This window comes from Bufo gargarizans, chromosome 3 (assembly GCF_014858855.1).
Source record: "Bufo gargarizans isolate SCDJY-AF-19 chromosome 3, ASM1485885v1, whole genome shotgun sequence".
Lineage (NCBI taxonomy): Eukaryota > Metazoa > Chordata > Amphibia > Anura > Bufonidae > Bufo > Bufo gargarizans.
This window is the reverse complement of record NC_058082.1, coordinates 527,647,036-527,668,100: the sequence shown is the minus strand read 5'-3', so window position 1 is coordinate 527,668,100 and position 21,065 is coordinate 527,647,036. Positions and strand designations below refer to the sequence as shown.

At 48.9% G+C, this 21,065-nt stretch overlaps 1 protein-coding gene across 2 annotated transcripts in view; it reads left to right on the top strand.

The window, feature by feature from the left end:
- ASMTL (acetylserotonin O-methyltransferase like) overlaps window positions 1-21,065 on the top strand; it is a 94,369-nt gene that overhangs the window by 62,735 nt on the left and 10,569 nt on the right. For both annotated transcript variants that reach the window (XM_044284021.1, XM_044284020.1), the window contains exons 11-12: window positions 18,016-18,133; window positions 18,445-18,588. In XM_044284021.1, coding sequence (XP_044139956.1) covers window positions 18,016-18,133; window positions 18,445-18,588 — 262 coding nt within the window. The remainder of the gene's footprint in view (window positions 1-18,015; window positions 18,134-18,444; window positions 18,589-21,065) is intronic.

Below are 21,065 nucleotides of genomic sequence, written 5' to 3'. Positions count from 1 at the left end.
TCTCATTGGATTCACTGCCGGCCTTGGGCATGCCTCCTTCCCTGGTGGCGGCATACATACACTCCCTCGGTCGGTGGTTGTTCTCTCGCCGGTACGTTGTTGGCCAGGTGCATGAACCCTATGCATGGCGGGGTGCTTGCACTCTCTCTGGATCCGCTGCCGGCCATATGCATGACCCCTCTTCCGTGGGCGGTGTACGCACTCTCACTGGATTCGCTGCCGGCCATGGGCATGCCTCCTTTAGGTGACATACGCACATTTTCACCGGCTGCTCGCACTCTCCCTGAATGCGATGCTGGCCATGTGCATGGCCCCCCCCCCCCCACCCTTCGTGTTCTGGGCGGCATACTACACTCTCACCGGATACATTGCTGGCCTTGAGCATGGCCTTCTAACATGGGTGGAACGCTTGTGTTCCCATTGGATGCGGTGCTGGCCTTGTGCGTGACCACCCCTCATTCCATGGGCGGAATTGTGCACGCTCACGGGATTCAAGGCTGTCCTTGTATGTGCTGTGCTGGACTTGCTCATGTTCCCCCTTCATTGGTGGAGTAGTTGCACTCTCACAAAATTTCGGTGTTGGGTGAATTGTTGCACACTCACTTGATGCTAGGATAGCCCTGTGCATGACCCCCCTTTCACTAGGTGGACCTCCTGCGTTCCTGCTGGATACTGTGTGGCCATGTGCATGGCGCCCTTCTGGGCGAAGTAGGGTATGCCCTACTTCTCTGACGTAGTTACGACCTTGGGCATCACCCCCTTTTTGGGGCGGGCCCTTGCACTCTTGCTGACTGCAGTTTGCCAGGTACATGTCCCCCCCTTTCGAGGAGGTCAGTTTGCGTTCTATCGCATACCTTACTAGTCTTGTGCATAACTCCTTTTCAGTTGCACTTCCGTAGATACTGTGGGACTCTGTGGCTGGCCTTCTTCGCTGAGTGATATTTTTGCAGTGAGCGGACGTTCTTGTGCGTTGTTTGGGCCGTGTATGCCTTCTCGTCCCGTAGGTGGGTTAGCCTTCTCACTGCTTACGGGGCTACTCGTACGTATGCCTCCTTTCCCCCTGCGACATACTTTTTCTCTTGGGAGACGGTGTTTGCAGCAAGCCTTGCACTATTCTCTAAGGAGATCATTCTGTCCACCTGTGTGAGCCTAAGGTGTTGTCCAATAAGCAACAGATGAATACCTTATATTTAAGTAGACGGGCTCTGCTGCTCGCTACTGCACCGAGCTGGGTGGTACTCACTCATTTCGTTGGCCCTTCCGCCCGGGGAGTGTTCGTGGTTCCTAGATACGTACCCATTCGTCCTTCCGCGGCATTGTTTCCCTGCGCTAGTGGTCACATGGTCGAGAGTGCTGTCTGCAGCGCCCTTCGCATTTTATGTTGGCTCTGGCAGGACTACGGTCCCCTCGCCTAGTACCTTTTCCTCCTCTTCGGGTGCAGTGTGGTATGATTCTTTCCGGTTGGCGCCCTCGGTGCTTCAGTCTGATCTGCTACCAGGTTCGGGCTGCTCTTCTTGGGAAGGTCACCCAACTTCTCTTGGGTGCTCGCCTACCCAGGTCCGGAGGACCTCCGCCTTGAGTTCTTCAGGGTATTCAAGGCGGTGGACCGGGTGTCTCAGTGTAGCGGTGTGCTGCTTTTGAGCTGTTCTATGGCTTCTCTGTTGCCCACTCCTATGCCGGCCTCTGTCTCGACCGCCTTTTCTCGCCGGTCGGTTTGGCTCCCACTCGGTACAGATCACTCCGATGTGGCTTCTGTTCCGGCCGCGCTTCAGAGGCTGTTCCTTCACTGCCCTTCCCTCGGGGGAGAGCGTGGTTGTTCATGTGGATGGTACTGGTGTTCCCTTTGAGTCCCCCTTGTCCACACTGGTTGTACTAGCTGTGTACCTAGTTACCGGGTCTACGGCGTTCTGTCCTCCCGCTGGGTGCAGATTGCGTTTTTTGTTTTTTTGTTTTCAATTCTAGGCAATGTTTCTGCTATGGACTTACCTTCTCGGTAGCTTGGGAGGACTGCCTTTTGCCAAGATTGTCTTCAGATCTCCCACACCGGGACTGTAGTCCGTCTTCCTGTGGTGACTGCATCGGCTTGGGTTTTAGCCTGTCTTGTCCTGGCATCTGGCGGTTGCTGGACGGACCCTTCGGTTCCTGTCCGTTTGTCCTTCTGCTCCCCCACTCAGGGTGGATCCGGGACAACTTGCTCGGGGGCCGGCGGGACCAGTTCTACCGACCGTTCTACCCGTGTTACTGGTCTGCGCCTGATCATTGGGTTTTCACCCTCTTGCCCAGGCGACTCTAGTGGGCTCGCTAGTGTTCGCTCCTGGCCGTGTTTCGTCCAGGATCTGTTGGAGGACTTAGGTTTTTACCTGGGGTTCTGTGGGAAGCTGGGCGTTCCCCCGCTCTTCCTTTCTCTCTCCATGGTTCTGTTTTTCTCCAGTCCGGCCTGGGACTGGGACTCTGTCGCTTGAAGTATCAGGTGTCAGCGCTGCCCTTCTTCTTTCAGCGTTCCCCGGCCCTCTGGGCCTGTCTGGACCTTCTTCCGTGGAGCGGCTCTTGGGTTCCTTTGTGCTGCCCTCCGGTACCGCCCTGGGACCTACATACTGGGCTCTTGGCGCTCCAATCTTTCGCTTGGAGCCGTTACAGTGGTTCTCTCTACTCCTTCTGTCCTGTACGGTTGTGTTTCTGTAGCCATCGTGTCTCTGGCGGGTGCCTGAGTGGCGACCCTTCTTGTTCCGAGCCTTTTGTCTTTCCCCAGGACAGGGCTGTTCTCCATTCCGTCTCTTCCTTCCTTCTGAAGGTGGTGTTTGTCTTTCATTTCGTCGAGGCAGTCGTCCTCCCCTTCCCACCCCCGGGAACGGACACTTCACCGGTTTGGACGTTGTTTGGACCTTGCAGTTTTTTACTTGGAGATCTCCGACTCTTGTCTACGTTCGGCCTCTTGGGTTCCAGGAGGTCCGCGCGAAGGGTTGACGGCATCCAGGGTGGCTTTCCTCCTCTTTCTCAGAGTGGCTATTGCTGTGGTTGCCGCACCAAGGGCAGGGTTCTGCTTTTGGTGTCACCGTTCATTTCACCAGAGCTGTCGGTTCCTCCTGGGTCAGAGGCATTAGGCTTCGGCCATGCATTTGTGCAAGGCGGTCACTTCTTCCTTGCACACCTTACCAGGTTCTACAGGGTGCGTACTCGGGCTTCAGCGTCTGCTGCCTTGGGCCGCCTGGTCTGCAGGCGGCGGTTTCTTGATGCCTTCGGGTGCTTCGCCTTGGTGCTGTGGTCCCTCCCCTCTTGGACTGCTATTGAACGTCCCAAGGTCTTCTGTGTCCCCCAAGGAAACTGGGCGAGGAAAACGAGATTTTTGTATAACTTACCAGTAAAATCTCTTTCTCGCTCTTTCCTTGGGGGACACAGCACCCACCCATTCTTTGTTCTTCTCTGCACGGTTTCCGGGTTTGTTTTACCCGTTGGGTAGTTGGCTTGTTGGTTCCACTTTTGGACTTTGCCTTGTTTTCACTACTTGGACACGCAACTGACAGTCTCTCTCTCCAGGCTGAGGGTATAGCTGTGGAGGAGGGGCTAACAGTTCTTACTTAGTGTCACGCCTCCTAGGGAGATGAGCTATACCCAAGGTCTTCTGTGTCCCCCAAGGAAAGAGCGAGAAAGAGATTTTACTGGTAAGTTATACAAAAATCTCGTTTTTTCAAATTGGCTCTTGATGCAAAGTTTAAAAATATTTAAAGTGCCACTATAATCCAAACAAAGAAAAATGAACAACCAACAAACATTTGCTCTTTTTTTTTTTTTGTTAGATATCACATTTGCAGACCAGGAAAAATAAATTAGAAAAGCAGTGCATTGTTCTCTCAGGCTGCAGCCATGTCTCTGCCCCTCTGATGCACGTGACCCAGGGTATGGAGGGTATGGTAGAATACCTAGCTGCATTTGCCAGCCAGGAGCCTGTAAAAGCCGAGTAAGAATCCCAGTGACAAATCCTCCATGCTGTATCATAGCTAGACAGATTTGTCATTCAGGGTCCCTGGGTACCTAATGATGATAATGCATGTAAAGCGCTGCAGAATATTTTGGCGCCATGTAATAGAGACTGTTAAAAAAAAAATAAGTCTACCTAAATAAATCATTCTCCTTATACCCAAATAGTGCCATGGCTAGGCATATTTGCTTTTTATTGTTTTGGGAAAGCTGGGTTAAAACCATGTGGAACTGTAATAGAGACTGCAGAATATTAAATTTACCAAGATAAAGCCTCCTCCTCACTACTAAATAGTGCATTAGCTAGTCAGATTTGCCTTTCTGGGTCCTGGAAAAGCTGAGTTAGGCCTCATGGACACGGCTGTTGCTGGGTTGTTCCGTGCATTGGGGACCAGAATTTGCAGTCCCCAATGCAATCCCCATCTTCGGCCGTAATTTTTCTTCAGTTATGCCATTCTACTCCTTTTTGGCTAAAAATCTTTTTTTTTTTGTCTTTATTAAAAATTTGCAGCAGTTTTGTGATACAGGGGTTACATTTCAGTCTGTTTCTAGACTGTCACTTTCTGTTTACTCTTATCCCAGTCAGACTGCTCACATAACAGTCTGGTAACAATTTAGCTATAATGAGTATTTAGGGGATCAGAAATACATAAAAGCTATACATGAGCAGGACCCAGAGTAAATAGAAAGTGACAGTCTGCAAACAGACTGAAATGTAACCTGTTTCACAAAAACTGCAGAAAATTTTTGATAAAGACCGATTTGCAAAAATTATTTTTAGCCCAAAATGAGTAGAGGTCAATGAAGAAAAGACTACAAATTTTCGTAAACAGGTTATGCTTCATTTTTCTTGTTTTCTCGCCCATTTTCCTTGGGGGACACAGACCTTGGGTATAGCTCAGCTCCCTAGGAGGCGTGACACTAAGTAAAACTGTTAAGCCCCTCCTCCATCAGCTATGCCCTCAGCCTGGAGATAGAGGCCACCAGTTTTAGCTTAGTGTCCAAGGAGGCAAGACACTCCCTGCTACTGCAGGGCTGTTTTCTCCTTGATATTTTATTTTTCTTTCTAATTTTGTTATTTTCCTTTTTCCTAGGGATACCAGAGACGCATGGACCTCTCTGCTCTCCCGGGGTTGAGCTGCGCCAGTGCCAACTTATCTGCACTGCTGCCTCCCCCACAGAAGCAATAGGAGGATCTGGGCAGCAATGGCTCCCCTACATCCCGCCAGCTAGGGGGTCGCCCGCACGCCAAGCCCCTCTCCCAGCTTCCTGCCACTGCGGTGCCAGTGGCTGAAGGGGCGACCCTGCTGGAAGGAACTGAGGGTGAAGACGTCGTTCGGTGAGATAGCTATTCCAGCCCATACCCCGTCCCTATTTGTCTACCCCTCTGAGTAAGGGGGGCACCCGTGGTCGCTCATTCTGAGCGCTCAAGCAGACCCTCCCCAGCTCCCCTCAGGTTATCCTCAGCAGGGGGGCCGCCTTCCTCCACGCTGCGCCCCCCGGTGCCTCTGCACCCCCTGACTGGGCTAGGTCTCTGTCTCAGACAGTGGAAAGCCTTACACACGTAGTGGGCCGTCTCGTGGATAGACCGCCTCTCCCGCAGGCTGCCACAATCCCTGTCGCACCCGCTGGGACTACCGTTTCTGCCGCCCCCAATGGTTCCCTGCCTCCCAGCGAATCTTCCAGGGCCCGGCATACTCAGAAACGTTCAAGGGTTGAGCGCACATCTTCTCCAGATGCTTCGCTCTCTCCGCCATGCGTGCGAGCTCAGTCAAGTCTATCCTCTCAAAGGTATACGCTTTCTGAGGGAGAACTGGCGGATTCGGACGTGGACATGGACTCAGAGCTTCCGTCCAAATTGGCGTCCGCGGTGGGGCATCTTATCACTAGCATCCGTGATACCTTTCAGATACACGATGACCCCCCCAGCTCCGAACAGGCCTGCGTGTCCTTTCTCCGCCCCAGACAGGCCTCCAAGGTTTTTCCCATACACGCTGATTTTTCTTCTGTGGTATCCAAGGCTTGGACCCGGCCTAACGTCCCCTTTATTACACCGAAAAAGCTGGACATTTGCTATCCCTTTCCAGCGGATTCTGTGACCACGTGGACATCCCCGCCTAAGGTTGATCCTCCCGTGGCTCGCCTGTCCAAAAGCACTACTATTCCTGTACAGGACGGATCTTCCCTCCAGTCTGTTGAGGACCGTCGTACGGAATCCCTCTCCAAGGCCATATTTGCTGCCTCTGGTTCGGCCCTTAGACCGGTCCTTGCCTCCGCCTGGGTTGGTAAAGCGGTCTCTGAATGGGGTTTGCAACTGGAATGGGAGTTAGGGTCGGACGTCCCTGTTCAGGACCTCCGTTCCTTAGCCCAACTAATTGTTCAGGCCGGGAAATTCGTCTGTGAGGCCTCCCTTGATGCGGGTGCCCTCATTGCCCGTTCCTCTGCCCTGGCAGTTTCTGTCAGGAGGGAACTCTGGCTGAAGGTTTGGGCCGGGTACTATTTACGGGTTCCCGCCTGTTCGGGACCCGTCTGGACGAACTTATATCAGAGGCCACGGGTGGGAAGAGTACTCTCCTCCCCCAGTCCAGGCCAATGGGCGCCCCCCGTGGTCGCGCTGGTTCGTCCCGTTTTCGGTCCTTTCGCAAGCCCACCGGGTCTAGACCCGCGGCCAGTTCTTCTTCCTCTGGCCCAGCCCAGGATAGACGCAAGAAGCCGTTTTTTCGGACGCAACCTACCTGGCGCAAGTCCCAGCCTGCACGGGCTCCCACAGGCCAGCAGCCCTCTGCCTGAAGGTGCGCCCCCACCCACCCGGGTGGGGGGCCGCCTTCTCCTATTCAGGAACGTATGGCGGGCCCACATCTCAGACGCATGGGCGCTCGAGATTGTATCTTGCGGATACAAGATCGAATTTGCGTCCATTCCGCCAGACCGTTTCTTCCGATCCCGTCCTCCGCGGGATCCCGTACGAGCGGCCGCCTTCTTCGCGGCCATTGGCTCTCTAATGGACAAGGGTGTCGTCGCCCCCGTGCCTCCGACGGAAAGGTTCAGGGGGTTCTACTCCAACCTCTTTGTGGTTCCCAAGAAGGAAGGCTCAGTGCGACCGATCTTGGACCTAAAACGCCTGAACCGTTTTCTCAGACTGCAGAGATTCCGGATGGAGTCTCTCAGGTCCGCAGTGGCCTCCCTGGAAAGAGGGGATTTCATGGTTTCGATCGACATTCAGGATGCATACCTCCACGTTCCGGTTGCTCCATGTCATCACCGCTTCCTGCGCTTCGCGGTGGGGGACGATCACTTCCAATTCGTCGCCCTTCCCTTTGGTCTGGCGACGGCTCCTCGGGTGTTCACCAAGGTCTTGGCCCCTGTCTTGGCCCTTCTACGTTCAAGAAGTGTTTTTCTTCTCCCATACTTGGACGACATCCTGGTCAAGGCACCCTCCTTCTCTCAGGCATCCGGCAGTGTGGAACTCACCCTGGAGACCCTGACGCGGTTCGGTTGGGTTATCAACCACCCCAAGTCTTCCCTTATCCCCTCCAGACGGCTGATCTTCCTGGGGATGCTCCTGGATACAGAGTTGGCGGAGGTCCGCCTCCCGTCAGACAAGCGTCTGGCCCTTCGCGGATCGGTTCACAGTCTCCTCCGTCATCACCGCCCTTCCCTCAGATCCAGCATGCGGTTGTTGGGAAAGATGGTTGCCTGTTTCGAAGCGGTGCCGTTCGCACAATTCCGATCCCGCACCTTTCAGAGGGCAATTCTGTCGGCCTGGGACAAATCACCGAGGAGTCTGGACAGGACCTTTCTTCTGCCTCCCCCTGCTCGGGCTTCCCTCAGCTGGTGGTTGCATATCCCTCTAAGGGGGAAGTCCTTCCTCCCACTGAACTGGCTGGTGATTACCACCGATGCCAGCTTACGGGGGTGGGGGGGGGGTTTTCCCTCCCCGGTCCGTCCAGGGCGTTTGGTCTCTATCGGAGTCCAGACTTCCAATCAATATTCTGGAACTGAGGGCGATTCTTCTGTCCCTCAGACACTGGACCCATCTACTGAGGGGCCACCCTGTTCGTGTCCAATCGGACAATGCCACGGCTGTGGCATACATAAACCATCAGGGAGGCACTCGCAGCGATGCAAGAGGTGACCATCATTCTCCTCTGGGCGGAGACGCACGTGCCGGCCTTATCCGCGATTTACATCCCGGGGGTGGACAACTGGGCGGCGGATTTCCTCAGCCGGTCCACCATCGACCCGGGAGAATGGTCCCTGCACCCAGAGGTGTTCGAAGCCCTTTGTCTTCGCTGGGGTCGCCCCGACGTGGACCTCATGGCTTCCAAATTCAACCACAAGGTCCCCCTATACCTGGCCAGGGCACGGGACCCGAAGGCATACGGCGCCGACGCGCTCGTCCTTCCGTGGCGCGAATTCTCCCTTCTGTACGTCTTTCCTCCTTTTCCCCTCCTGCCACGGGTTCTTCGGAGGATCGCGGCAGAGGGCGTTCCCGCGATTTTAATCGCCCCGGATTGGCCCCGCCGGTCTTGGTACGCCGACCTAATGTTGCTGTTGGCAGACGCACCGTGGCCACTGCCCTCCAGGGAAGACCTTCTCTCTCAGGGACCGATCTTCCACAAGCATTTAGGCTCGCTACGTTTGACGGCGTGGCTATTGAGACCGCCGTCTTAACGCAACGGGGTTTCTCCGCGGACGTAGTCCGCACCATGATCCGTGCTCGTAAGCCCGTATCCTCTAGGATCTACTATCGGGTTTGGAGGTCCTATCTGGGGTTCTGTGAGTCCCGGAGCATCCCTCCTCTCCGATTCTCTCTTCCCACACTCCTGTCCTTCCTCCAGTCGGGTCTGGACCTGGGGCTGAGCCTCAGTTCTCTGAAGGGACAGATTTCGGCGCTGTCTATTCTTCTCCAGCGTCCCCTGGCCCCTCTAGGGCCAATTAAGACCTTCTTACAAGGGGTGGCTCACTCTGTTCCGCCGTACCGCCCTCCAGTTCCTTCATGGGACCTGAATGTGGTGCTCTTGGCGCTCCAATCCGCCCCCTTCGAGCCTTTACGGGAAGTCTCCCTTCGTCTTCTGTCCTGCAAGGTCATCTTTCTTGTGGCCATCACGTCTCTCCGACGGGTGTCTGAGTTAGCGGCTCTTTCTTGCTCCGAACCTTTCCTGGTCTTCCACCAGGATAAGGTTGTGCTTCGGCCTGTCCCGACCTTCCTGCCAAAGGTGGTCTCCGCCTTTCACATCAATGAGGACATCGTCCTTCCGTCGCTCTCCCTCTCCTTCCCACCCCAGTGAACGGGTACTGCACCGTCTGGATGTGGTCAGGGCGTTGAAGATTTACTTGGAGGTCACCGGATCCTTTCGGCGCACGGACTCCCTGTTTGTGGTTCCGGAGGGTTCGCGCAAGGGTTTGGCGGTCTCCAAGGTGGCTATTGCCCGTTTCATTAAACTGGCGGTGTCTGAGGCTTATCGAGCCAAGGGCAGAGCTCCGCCTTTCGGCATCACTGCTCATTCCACCAGAGCAGTCGGAGCTTCCTGGGCACAGAGGCATCGGGCCTCGGCTGAACAGTTGTGCAAGGCAGCCACTTGGTCCTCTCTGCACACTTTCACAAAGTTCTATAGAGTGCATACGCATGCATCAGCGGATGCTGCTTTGGGCCGCCTGGTTTTGCAGGCAGCGGTTTCCTGATGCTCTGGTGGTGTTCCGCCTTGGGTTTGTGGTCCCTCCCTTCTTGGACTGCTCTTGAACGTCCCAAGGTCTGTGTCCCCCAAGGAAAATGGGCGAGAAAAGGAGATTTTTGTATAACTTACCAGTTAAATCTCTTTCTCGCTCTTCCTTGGGGGACACAGCACCCACCCTTCTGTGTTTGGTTACAGGGTTATGGTTTGGCGCCCCGTTGGGTTGCTGGCTGGTTGTTTCCGTTATTGGTTGTTTTCCTTTCACTACTTGGACACGCAACTGGTAGCCTCTATCTCCAGGCTGAGGGTATAGCTGATGGAGGAGGGGCTTAACAGTTTTACTTAGTGTCACGCCTCCTAGGGAGCTGAGCTATACCCAAGGTCTGTGTCCCCCAAGGAAGAGAGAGAAAGAGATTTAACTGGTAAGTTATACAAAAATCTCCTTTTTTCAGGGTTTAGAATCCCTAACCACCTCCGGACCGCCTAACGCAGATGTGCGGTCCGGAGGTGGCAGCCCTGCGCAGAGTCACGCATATATGCGTCATCTCGCGAGGGCCGGGATTTCCTGTGAACGCGCGCACACAGGCGCGCGCGCTCACAGGAACGGAAGGTAAGCGAGTGGATCTCCAGCCTGCCAGCGGCGATCGCTCGCTGGCAGGCTGGAGATCCGAATTTTTTAACCCCTAACAGGTATATTAGACGCTGTTTTGATAACAGCGTCTAATATACCTCCTACCTGGTCCTCTGGTGGTCCCTTTTGTTAGGATCGACCACCAGAGGACACAGGTAGGTCAGTAAAGTCGCACCAAACACTACACTACACTACACCCCCCCCGGTCACTTATTAACCCTTTATGAACCCCTGATCACCCATGATCACCCCATATAAACTCCCTGATCACCCCCCTGTCAGGCTCCGTTCAGACGTCCGTATGATTTTTACGGATCCACGGATACATGGATCGGATCCGCACAACACATGCGGACGTCTGAATGGAGCCTTACAGGGGGGTGATCAATGACAGGCGGGTGATCACCCATATACACTCCCTGATCACCCCCCTGTCATTGATCACCCCCCTGTAAGGCTCCATTCAGACGTCCGCATGTGTTTTGCGGATCCGATCCATGTATCCATGGATCCGTAAAAATCATACGGACGTCTGAATGGAGCCTTACAGGGGGGGGGTGATCAGTGACAGGGGGGTGATCACCCTGATCACCCCCTGTCATTGATAACCCCCCTGTAAGGCTCCATTCAGACGTCCGCATGTGTTTTGCGGATCCGATCCATGTATCCGTAAAAATCATACGGACGTCTGAATGGAGCCTTACCAGGGGGGTGATCAATGACAGGGGGGTGATCCGGGAGTCTATATGGGTGATCACCCCCCTGTCATTGATCACCCCCCCCCCCCCCCCCCGTAAGGCTCCATTCAGACATTTTTTTGGCACAAGTTAGCGGAAATTTTTTGTTTGTTTTGGTTTTTTTCTTACTAAGTCTCATATTCCACTAACTTGTGTCAAAAAATAAAATCTCACATGAACTCGCCATACCCCTCACGGAATCCAAATGCGTAAACATTTTTAGACATTTATATTCCAGACTTCTCACGCTTTAGGGCCCCTAAAAAGCCAGGGCAGTATAAATACCCCACATGTGACCCCATTTCGGAAAGAAGACACCCCAAGGTATTCCGTGAGGGGCATATTGAGTCCATGAAAGATTGAAATTTTTGTCCTAAGTTAGTGGAAAGTGAGACTTTGTGAGAAAAAAACAAAAAAAAATCAATATCCGCTAACTTATGCAAAAAAAAAAAAATTTCTAGGAACTCGCCAGGCCCCTCATTGAATACCTTGGGGTGTCTTCTTTCCAAAGTGGGGTCACATGTGGGGTATTTATACTGCCCTGGCTTTTTAGGGGCCCGAAAGTGTGAAAAGAAGTCTGGGATCCAAATGTCTAAAAATGCCCTCCTAAAAGGAATTTGGGCCCCTTTGCGCATCTAGGCTGCAAAAAAGTGTCACACATGTGGTATCGCCGTACTCAGGAGAAGTTGGGCAATGTGTTTTGGGGTGTCATTTTACATATACCCATGCTGGGTGAGAAAAATATCTTGGTCAAATGCCAACTTTGTATAAAAAAATGGGAAAAGTTGTCTTTTGCCAAGATATTTCTCTCACCCAGCATGGGTATATGTAAAATGACACCCCAAAACACATTCCCCAACTTCTCCTGAGTACGGCGATACCAGATGTGTGACACTTTTTTGCAGCCAAGGTGGGCAAAGGGGCACATATTCCAAAGTGCACCTTTCGGATTTCGCAGGCCATTTTTTACACATTTTGATTGCAAGGTACTTCTTACACATTTGGGCCCCTAAATTGCCAGGGCAGTATAACTACCCCACAAGTGACCCCATTTTGGAAAGAAGACACCCCAAGGTATTCCGTGAGGGGCATGGCGAGTTCCTATAATTTTTTATTTTTTGTCGCAAGTTAGTGGAATATGAGACTTTGTAAGAAAAAATAAAAATAAAAAATAATCATCATTTTCCGCTAACTTGTGACAAAAAAATTAAAAGTTCTATGAACTCACTATGCCCATCAGCGAATACCTTAGGGTGTCTACTTTCCGAAATGGGGTCATTTGTGGGGTTTTTCTACTGTTTGGGCATTGTAGAACCTCAGGAAACATGACAGGTGCTCAGAAAGTCAGAGCTGCTTCAAAAAGCGGAAATTCACATTTTTGTACCATAGTTTGTAAACGCTATAACTTTTACCCAAACCATTTTTTTTTTGCCCAAACATTTTTTTTTTTATCAAAGACATGTAGAACTATAAATTTAGCGAAAAATTTATATATGGATGTCGTTTTTTTTGCAAAATTTTACAGCTGAAAGTGAAAAATGTCATTTTTTTGCAAAAAAATCGTTACATTTCGATTAATAACAAAAAAAAGTAAAAATGTCAGCAGCAATAAAATACCACCAAATGAAAGCTCTATTAGTGAGAAGAAAAGGAGGTAAAATTCATTTGGGTGGTAAGTTGCATGACCGAGCGATAAACGGTGAAAGTAGTGTAGTGCCGAAGTGTAAAAAGTGCTCTGGTCATGAAGGGGGTTTCAGCTAGCGGGGCTGAAGTGGTTAAGTAGTAGAAAATGCTATTTTAGGGAAAATTTACTTAATACATAAGACACATTCAGATACTCTGGTATTTACTACGTCCACACTTTAATGCCCCACGTTTGTGAGCGTCAATGGGGGTAATTTATCAAACTCCCTGCGCCAGAATAGTGGTGTAAAAAATTCACACATTTTTGTGCAAGCCCTGTTGTGCGGTGCACTCGCCACTTTTGTGAAAAGTGTGTTAGGCTTAGGCCTCTTTCACACTTGCGTTGTCCGGATCCGGCGTGTACTCCACTTGCCGGAATTACACGCCGGATCCGGAAAAACGCAAGTGTACTGAAAGCATTTGAAGACGGATCCGTCTTCAAAATGCTTTCAGTGTTACTATGGCACCCAGGACGCTATTAAAGTCCTGGTTGCCATAGTAGTAGTGGGGAGCAGCATACTTACCATCCGTGCGGCTCCCAGGGCGCTCCAGAATGACGTCAGAGCGCCCCATGCGCATGGATCATGTGATCCATGCGATCACGTCATCCATGCGCCTGGGGCGCCCTGACGTCACTCTGGAGCGCCCCGGGAGCCGCACGGATGGCAAGTATGCTGCTCCCCGCTCCCCACTACAGTTTACCATGGCTGCCAGGACTTTAGCGTCCCGGCAGCCATGGTAACCATTGAGAAAAAGCTAAACGTCGCATCCGGCAATGCGCCGAAACGACGTTTAGCTTAAGGCCGGATCCGGATCAATGCCTTTCAATGGGCATTCATTCCGGATCCGGCCTTGCGGCAAGTGTTCCGGATTTTTGGCCGGAGCAAAAAGCGCAGCATGCGGCGCTATTTGCTGCGGCCAAAAAACGTTCCGTTCCGGAACGGAAGACATCCTGATGCATCCTGAAGGACGGACTGTCCATTCAGAATGCATTAGGATAATCCTGATCAGTATTCTTCCGGCATAGAGCCCCGACGACGGAACTCTATGCCGGAAGACTATAACGCAGGTGTGAAAGAGCCCTTAGTCAGGAGAAGAAGGGCCTGTGCTGGCCGGCACATTAAAGACTAACCTCCCCTATTTTACTAGTGCAAGTCACAACTAAAATGTGTGCCAGCTCCTAGCTGGCGTAGATTTCATATAGTAGTTCATGGACCTCCCAAGATGTGCCAGAATTAGACAGAAGCACGCGCCTCTCAATATTTTTGGCACCACTCTTTCCAATGTAAACTATATCAGGGCTGGCATTAGAAATGCTTTTTCAAGGGTTGCTCGGCTGTGAACATTTTACTTTTATTTTGACGCTTTGCGAGTGGTGCAGGACTCGCTGTGAAGGTTGTACATCATGTGCTGCATTCTTTATTATGGCACATTTGTGTTGAGGAATACGGTACAAGCTCCTAAACAACACAAGTAAATTCTTAGTAAAGTAGAAGTAGTTTACTCTGAATTGGGAAACCTTTATAGATCAAGTTGGTCACCAACTTAAGTAGGTTGCTCTATATTCCATTGCAAAATGTTTGCAGAAAACACATGGTCATTGATGTAGCTTTTCTTGGATGCAAGCCATACATATGAATGCAGAAGGAAACTCTTATCTCTCTACTGTGTAACAGATAGGTGATGAGTTGGTCGGCACTCCTAGTTGATTTTGATGGTGCTCAGTGGTAAAAATTTCAATGTCAAAGTAGATAAAGACCACGGCACTCCAATAGTTAGTTCATATAGATATTAGAGACTTATTGAATCCATCCAAAGTAGTAACTATACAGTGGCCAACGTTCCGGTCTAACATAGACCTTTTTCACAGCCTTTATGTCTTATTTGGCATTCCAACTCATGAACTCGTGAACAAGGTCTAGATTAGACCGAAACTTTGGCCATTCTATATTTACTACTTTGGATGAATTCAATAAGTCACTAACATCTATATGAACTAATGAACTAACTATTGGAGTGCCGTGGTCTTGATCTACTTTGTACTGTGTAGCGAACATGTGGTAACTTTCAGTACAATAGCTCTGTAGTTTTGAGGAAGTAGTGTGAAGGTATAAAAAAAAATCATTACTTGTTTCAAAGCCATACCATACGCTATCTGATTTTGCAGGTTCCACAACACAAAGTTAATTGAGGGTTGCCAAGGTACTTGGACGGTTCTAGCAATCAGGCGTCTGTGGGGGAAACTTTTGTGTTGGTTTCTTGCAGCATTGTCATGAAAGTCAATACAAAACACAGCTTAAAGCGCTGTCTAACATTATAACATTGTAATATAGTTTGTAAGGCTGAAAAAATACTTCTGTCCATCCAGTTCAGCCTGTTATCCTGCAAGTTGATCCAGAGGAAGGCAAAAAAAAAACTGAGGTAGAAGCCAATTTTCTCCACTTTAGGGGAAAAAAATTCCTTCCCGACTCCAATCAGGCACTCAGAATAACTTCCTGGATCAACGACCACTCTCTAGTAGCTATAGCCTGTAATATTATTACACTCCAGAAATACATCCAGGCCCTTCTTGAACTCTTTTAGTGAATTCACCATCACCACCTCCTCAGGCAGAGAGTTCCATAGTCTCACTGCTCTTACCGTGTAGAATCCTCTTCTATGTTTGTGTAGAAACCTTCTTTCCTCCAGACGCAGAAGATGTCCTATTGTCACAGTCATGGGCCTGGGAATCAGTAGATGATGGGAGAGATCTCTGTGCTGAACCCTGATATATTTATACATAGTTATTAGAGCTCCCCTCAGTCATCTTTTTTCTAAAGTGAATAACCCTAATTTTGATAATATTTCTGGGTACTATAGTCCACCCATTCCAGTTATTACCTTAGTTGCCCTCCTCTGAACCCTCTCCAGCTCTTCTATGTCTGCCTTGTTCACAGCAGCCCAGAACTGTACTCCATGTGTGGTCTGACTAGTGATTTGTAAAGCAGTAGGACTATGCTCTCATCACGGGCATCTATGCCCCTTTTGATGCAACCCATTATCTTATTGACCTTGGCAGCAGCTGCCTGACACTGGTTTCTACAGCTTAGTTTGCTGTTCACTAAAATTCCTAAGTCCTTTTCCATGTCCGTGTTACCCAGTGCTTTACCATTTAGTATGTACGGGTGACTTGCATTATTCCTTCCCATGTACATAACCTTACATTTGTCAGTGATGAACCTCATCTGCCACTTCTCTGACCAAGCCTCCAATCTATCCAGATCCATCTGCAGCCATATAATGCCCCCTCCTGTGTTAATTAATTTTCACAGTTTAGTGTCATCTGTAAAAACATGATATTTTACTATGCAAGCCTTCTGCAAGATCATTAATAAATATATTGAAGAGAATAGGGCCCAATACTGACTCCTGGGGTACCCCACTAGTGACAGTGACCCAATCTGAGTGTGTACTGTTAATAACCACCCTCTGTTTTCTATCACAGAGCCAGTTACTTACCCACATACAGACATTTTCCCCCAGTCCAGTTCACTTAACACAGGTAAGGGGTGTCCATGCCTTCTTGACCATGTAAATTGTGAACATGGAGGAAATAGTAGCGTTCTGAGACTTGCTGGCATTGAGATTGTACCGAACTCCCCACAAGGGGGAGACAGACACTGTGAGCTTCTTAGAAGAGAAAGCAAGTGGATTATGCGCTGATGCGCAATGAGCCCCTTGGGCTTAAATGAAAAAAAAACTATCTGGGAGTGTTTCTGTAATATTTTGTATGCCTTCAAAAATATGTGTTTTGTAACACTTTATGTAATATCGGCCCCAGTGTGACGTCACATGTAAGCGCTGTGCATCGCCGCCGATGGTGACGCCACGCACGTGATCTATGGGAGCCGGCATTCAAAAGCTGGCGCAGTGGCGCCGCTATGTTTCTGGCCTGAAGAAGCGCTGAGGCGCGAAACATACGTCGTCGTATATCCTGTCACTGCACTGTATGGTTGTCCACCCCAAGCCATTTATACATTCAGCTTTTATGTATCTAGCTTTGATGTATTCAGGTCTGGAGGAAATAAAAGAAGATTGCACCGATTGGTGAGTGCCGCCTTTATATCTTTTTGTTTGGTACGTTTTCAAGTCTATTGTGGGCTGAGCACCGCCAGGTTGCTGAAATTTGCACGCTTTGTGCATATATGACATTGCCTGTTTGGCAGAGGAAGTTAAACGCAGTGCCACTCGGACTATTTTCTAACACGTGTCGATTTGTTAGTGTTAAATCTCATCTGCCACTTCTCTGCCCAAGCCTCCAATCTATCCAGATCCCTCTGTAGTAGTATACTGTCCTCTTCAGTGTTAATTACTTTATACAGTTTAGTGTCATCTGCGAAAAATTTATATTTTACTATGCAAGCCTTCTACAAGATCATTAATAAATATATTGAAGAGAATAGGGCCCAATACTGACCCCTGAGGTACCCCACTAGTGACCCAATCTGAGTGTGTACTGTTAATAACCACCCTCTGTTTTCTATCATTGAGCCAGTTACTTACCCACATACAGACGTTTTCTCCCAGTCCGAGCATTCTCATTTTATATACTAACCTCTTATGTGGTACAGTGTCAAATGCTTTGTAGAAGTCCAGATATACGACATCCATTGATTAGTTTGGCATGACCGATCCCTTTACGAAGCTGATATGGAGTTATTTGCTTATTGTCATTGAGGTGCTCCAAGATAGCATCTCTTAGAAAACCTTCAAACAGTTTTCCCACTACAGATGTTAAACTTACCGGCCTATAGATTCCGGGCTTAGTTTTTGGACCTTTTTTTGAATATTGGCACCACATTTGCTAAATGCTAATTATAGCAGCAATCAAACGAGGCTTCCTCCGAGCATTCACAGCTGATCGCTGCGTTGACTTCCTAAAAAGAGTCTGTCTTTGAAATATGTCTATTGAAGTTATGAAGAGGCGCCGGCCTCTTCATAACTTTGGCACATCCAGCACAAGTCTAAATGTACGACAGCTTCCTTTAGACCATTTTGCGTGGAAAATGATGACTGAGACAGGCCTGCCAGAATGTCCCCATCCACACCACGGCCACTTTTTTAGACCTGGTTTGCGCGGGAAAAAGTTGCAGATTGCAGCGCAAATAACCTTTGCGTCGCAATCTGCGCCAGAAAGATGCCTAATATCAGCGTGTTTCTGGATAATAAATTCATAGTTTACATTCTAAAATGAATAGCTATTCACAGTCTTCATATTACTTCATTTAGCTGAATGCTATTTTATTGACCTGCTCTTTCTCTTGCTTATCATTAGGGATGTGAAGTCAAAGAACGCTTCATGAGGGCCATGCACTGTATGCTTAAAATCACTGCAAGAGATATAGTTACAGCATTTGACCTTTCCAAGTACAGTTCCGTCTGTGATCTAGGAGGTAAGGAATATGTTCTACGTCTCTGCTTTATATATATATATATAGCCTGGTGGCTCGCTGCCGCCATGATGTGCATTTTAAACAGTCACATAGTTATTAGGTTGATCTTTCAACCCAGGCAAACTGGAGTGTATTTGGCATGGTCCAGTTTGCTTTAGAGCACCATTGTCATGGTACAGGTCACTTATAAGATGCACAGCCACCCAACTTGATTACTCTATCATTAATGGTAATTGGAGAAGAATAAGCATTCCTCAGGATACTTCTGTGCTTTAATTCTGTTTTGTTCTTTTCTTTTATATTTTTTTAAGGTTGTACCGGTGCTCTTGCTCATGAGCTAGTCTGGACGTACCCAGAAATGAAAGTCAACGTATTTGATCTGCCTGAAGTTATTAAACATACTTCCCAATTCCAACCGGAGAGCTTTGATTCCAGTCGTGTGACATTTAGTTCAGGTACCACAGTATTACCACACCAAGTGATCTGCATTTTGGCCTACATATTGTGACAGACATAACATCCATTGTCCTATTTCTGTAGCATGCCAGCATTACCTGGCATACAGTAGAGAAGAGCTCCCTAAACTTTTGTAAATTTTGAGCCACTGTCAATTACAAGAAGTCTATATTAATGTATAACCTTGTGGTATGGCTCCTGGGGGCCCTACACCTTTAATAGCTGTCAGCTGAACACTCTTTTGGCCTGCAGCTATCTCTCTTGACTTGGTGCAACTGAGCATGCTACTAGGAAGAGAAGAGAGAGGTGCTTCCAGACACCTCTGATCGTGGCTCATCTCCCAGGAGAACAAAAGAATCAGACGTTAAAATTGATTGCTCCTGATCCTTTTCTACCCTGACATCATCTGCTGCTGGAGCGCTCCCCTTACATATTAGACTGTCGGACAGTTGAAAACAGCAGGTTCGGCCGACAATAGCCTAATGTGTATGGCAGTCCTAACCATTAGTGATAGCCACCCGTGATCTGGTTTTGATCCTAGTAGCAAGTTCTTATGGTGCATTGAGCTCTGACTAGTGTACAAAGTATATGCAGTGCCAACGAATGGGGAACCACATGCAAAGACCAGGTGTACAACCAGAGCCCTATTGGAGCTAGAGAGAGCTGCGCCACATTTCACTTGCCTCAAGTCTGATGTTGCTCGGTAGACATTAACATAAAAGTTGTCTGTTGTGCTAATATGCACCTTTTACTCAGTATGTTACACCAACTTTAGATGTACAAATGCATCTCATTAAATTAGGATATAATCGAAAAGTAAATTTATTTAAATAATTGAATTATAAAAGTAAACCTCATATAGAAGTCATTACTTTCAGAATGATCTATTTCAGTGATGGCGAACCTTTTAGCGACGAGTGCCCAAACGGCAACCCAAAACCCACTTATTTATTGCAAAGTGCCAACATAGCAATTTAACCTGAATACTACAGTCCAATACAGTATATCTTCCACGTTCTTTATCATTTAGCTATAATATCCTGCCTGCACTGTTCATAGTGCACCCTGCTCTGATGAATGGTGGGAAAAGTCTAAGGCATATTTGTACACCATAGACTTATTCCAGGGTGCAGGTGCCCGCAGAGAGGGCTCTGAGTGCCGCCTCTGGCACCCCTGCCATAGGTTTGCCACCACTGATCTATTTCAAGCATTTATTTCTTTTAATGTTGATGATTATGGCTTAATGAAAACCCAAAGTGAAAAAGTTTAATATTGTAAACTTGTGGTGTCAAACTCTAATCGGCTAATCAACATAAAACACCTGTAATGGTTTCCTAAGGCTAGTTTCACACTAGCGTTAGACATCTCTGTCAGGGAGCAGCCTGCCAGAGATGTCTGGATCCGGCACTGCTAGACACTACCTGATACCTGCCGGGCCCATTAACTATAATGTAGACCGGCATTGATCTGTCCGCAACCCGGCAAATATGCAGAGAATTGTGCAGCAGTTTTCTTGCAGACAATTCTCAGCATATTTGCTGGGTTGTGGCCGGATTGTCTTCAGTCACCTTTTAGATATAATAAAGCCGGACAAGGGAGCTTAAGATTCGAGCTATGCTGGAACAGCCTGCCAGATACTAAGCGCTAGTGGGAAACTAGCCTAAACCTTTAAATGGTCACTCAGTATGGTTCATTAGGCTACACAATAAGGCTAATAAGAGTTCACACGGGCGAATATTCAGCGCGGGTGCAATGCGGGAGGTGAACGCATTGCTCCCGCACTGAATCTGGACTCATTCATTTATACGGGGCTGTGCACATGAGCAGTGATTTTCACACATCACTTATGCATTGCGTGAAAATCGCAGCATGCTCTATATTGTGCGTTTATCACGCAACGCAGGCCCCATAGAAGTGAATGGGGCTGCGTGAAAATCGCAAGCAAGTGCGGATGCGGTGCGATTTCCACGCACGGTTGCTAGGAGACGATCGGGATGGAGACCCGATCATTATTATTTTCCCTTATTACATGGTTATAAGGGAAAATAATAGCATTCTGAATACAGAATGCATAGTACAATAGCGATGGAGAGGGTTAAAAAATAAATACAAATAATTGAACTCGCCTTAATCCACTTGCTCGCGCAGCCGGCATCTCTTTTGTCTTCTTTTTTGCTGTGTGCAGGTAAAGGACCTGTGGTGACGTCACTCCGGTCATCACATGGTCCGTCACATGATCTTTTACCATGGCGATGGATCATGTGATGACTGGAGTGACGTCACCACAGGTCCTTTTCCTGCACACAGCAAAAAAGAAGACAGAAGAGATGCTGGCTGCGCGAGCAAGTGGATTAAGGGGAGTTACATTTTTTTTAACCCCTCCAGCGCTATTGTACTATGCATTCTGTATTCAGAATGCTATTGTTTCCCCTTATAACCATGTTATAAGGGAAAATAATGCAATCTACCAAGCACC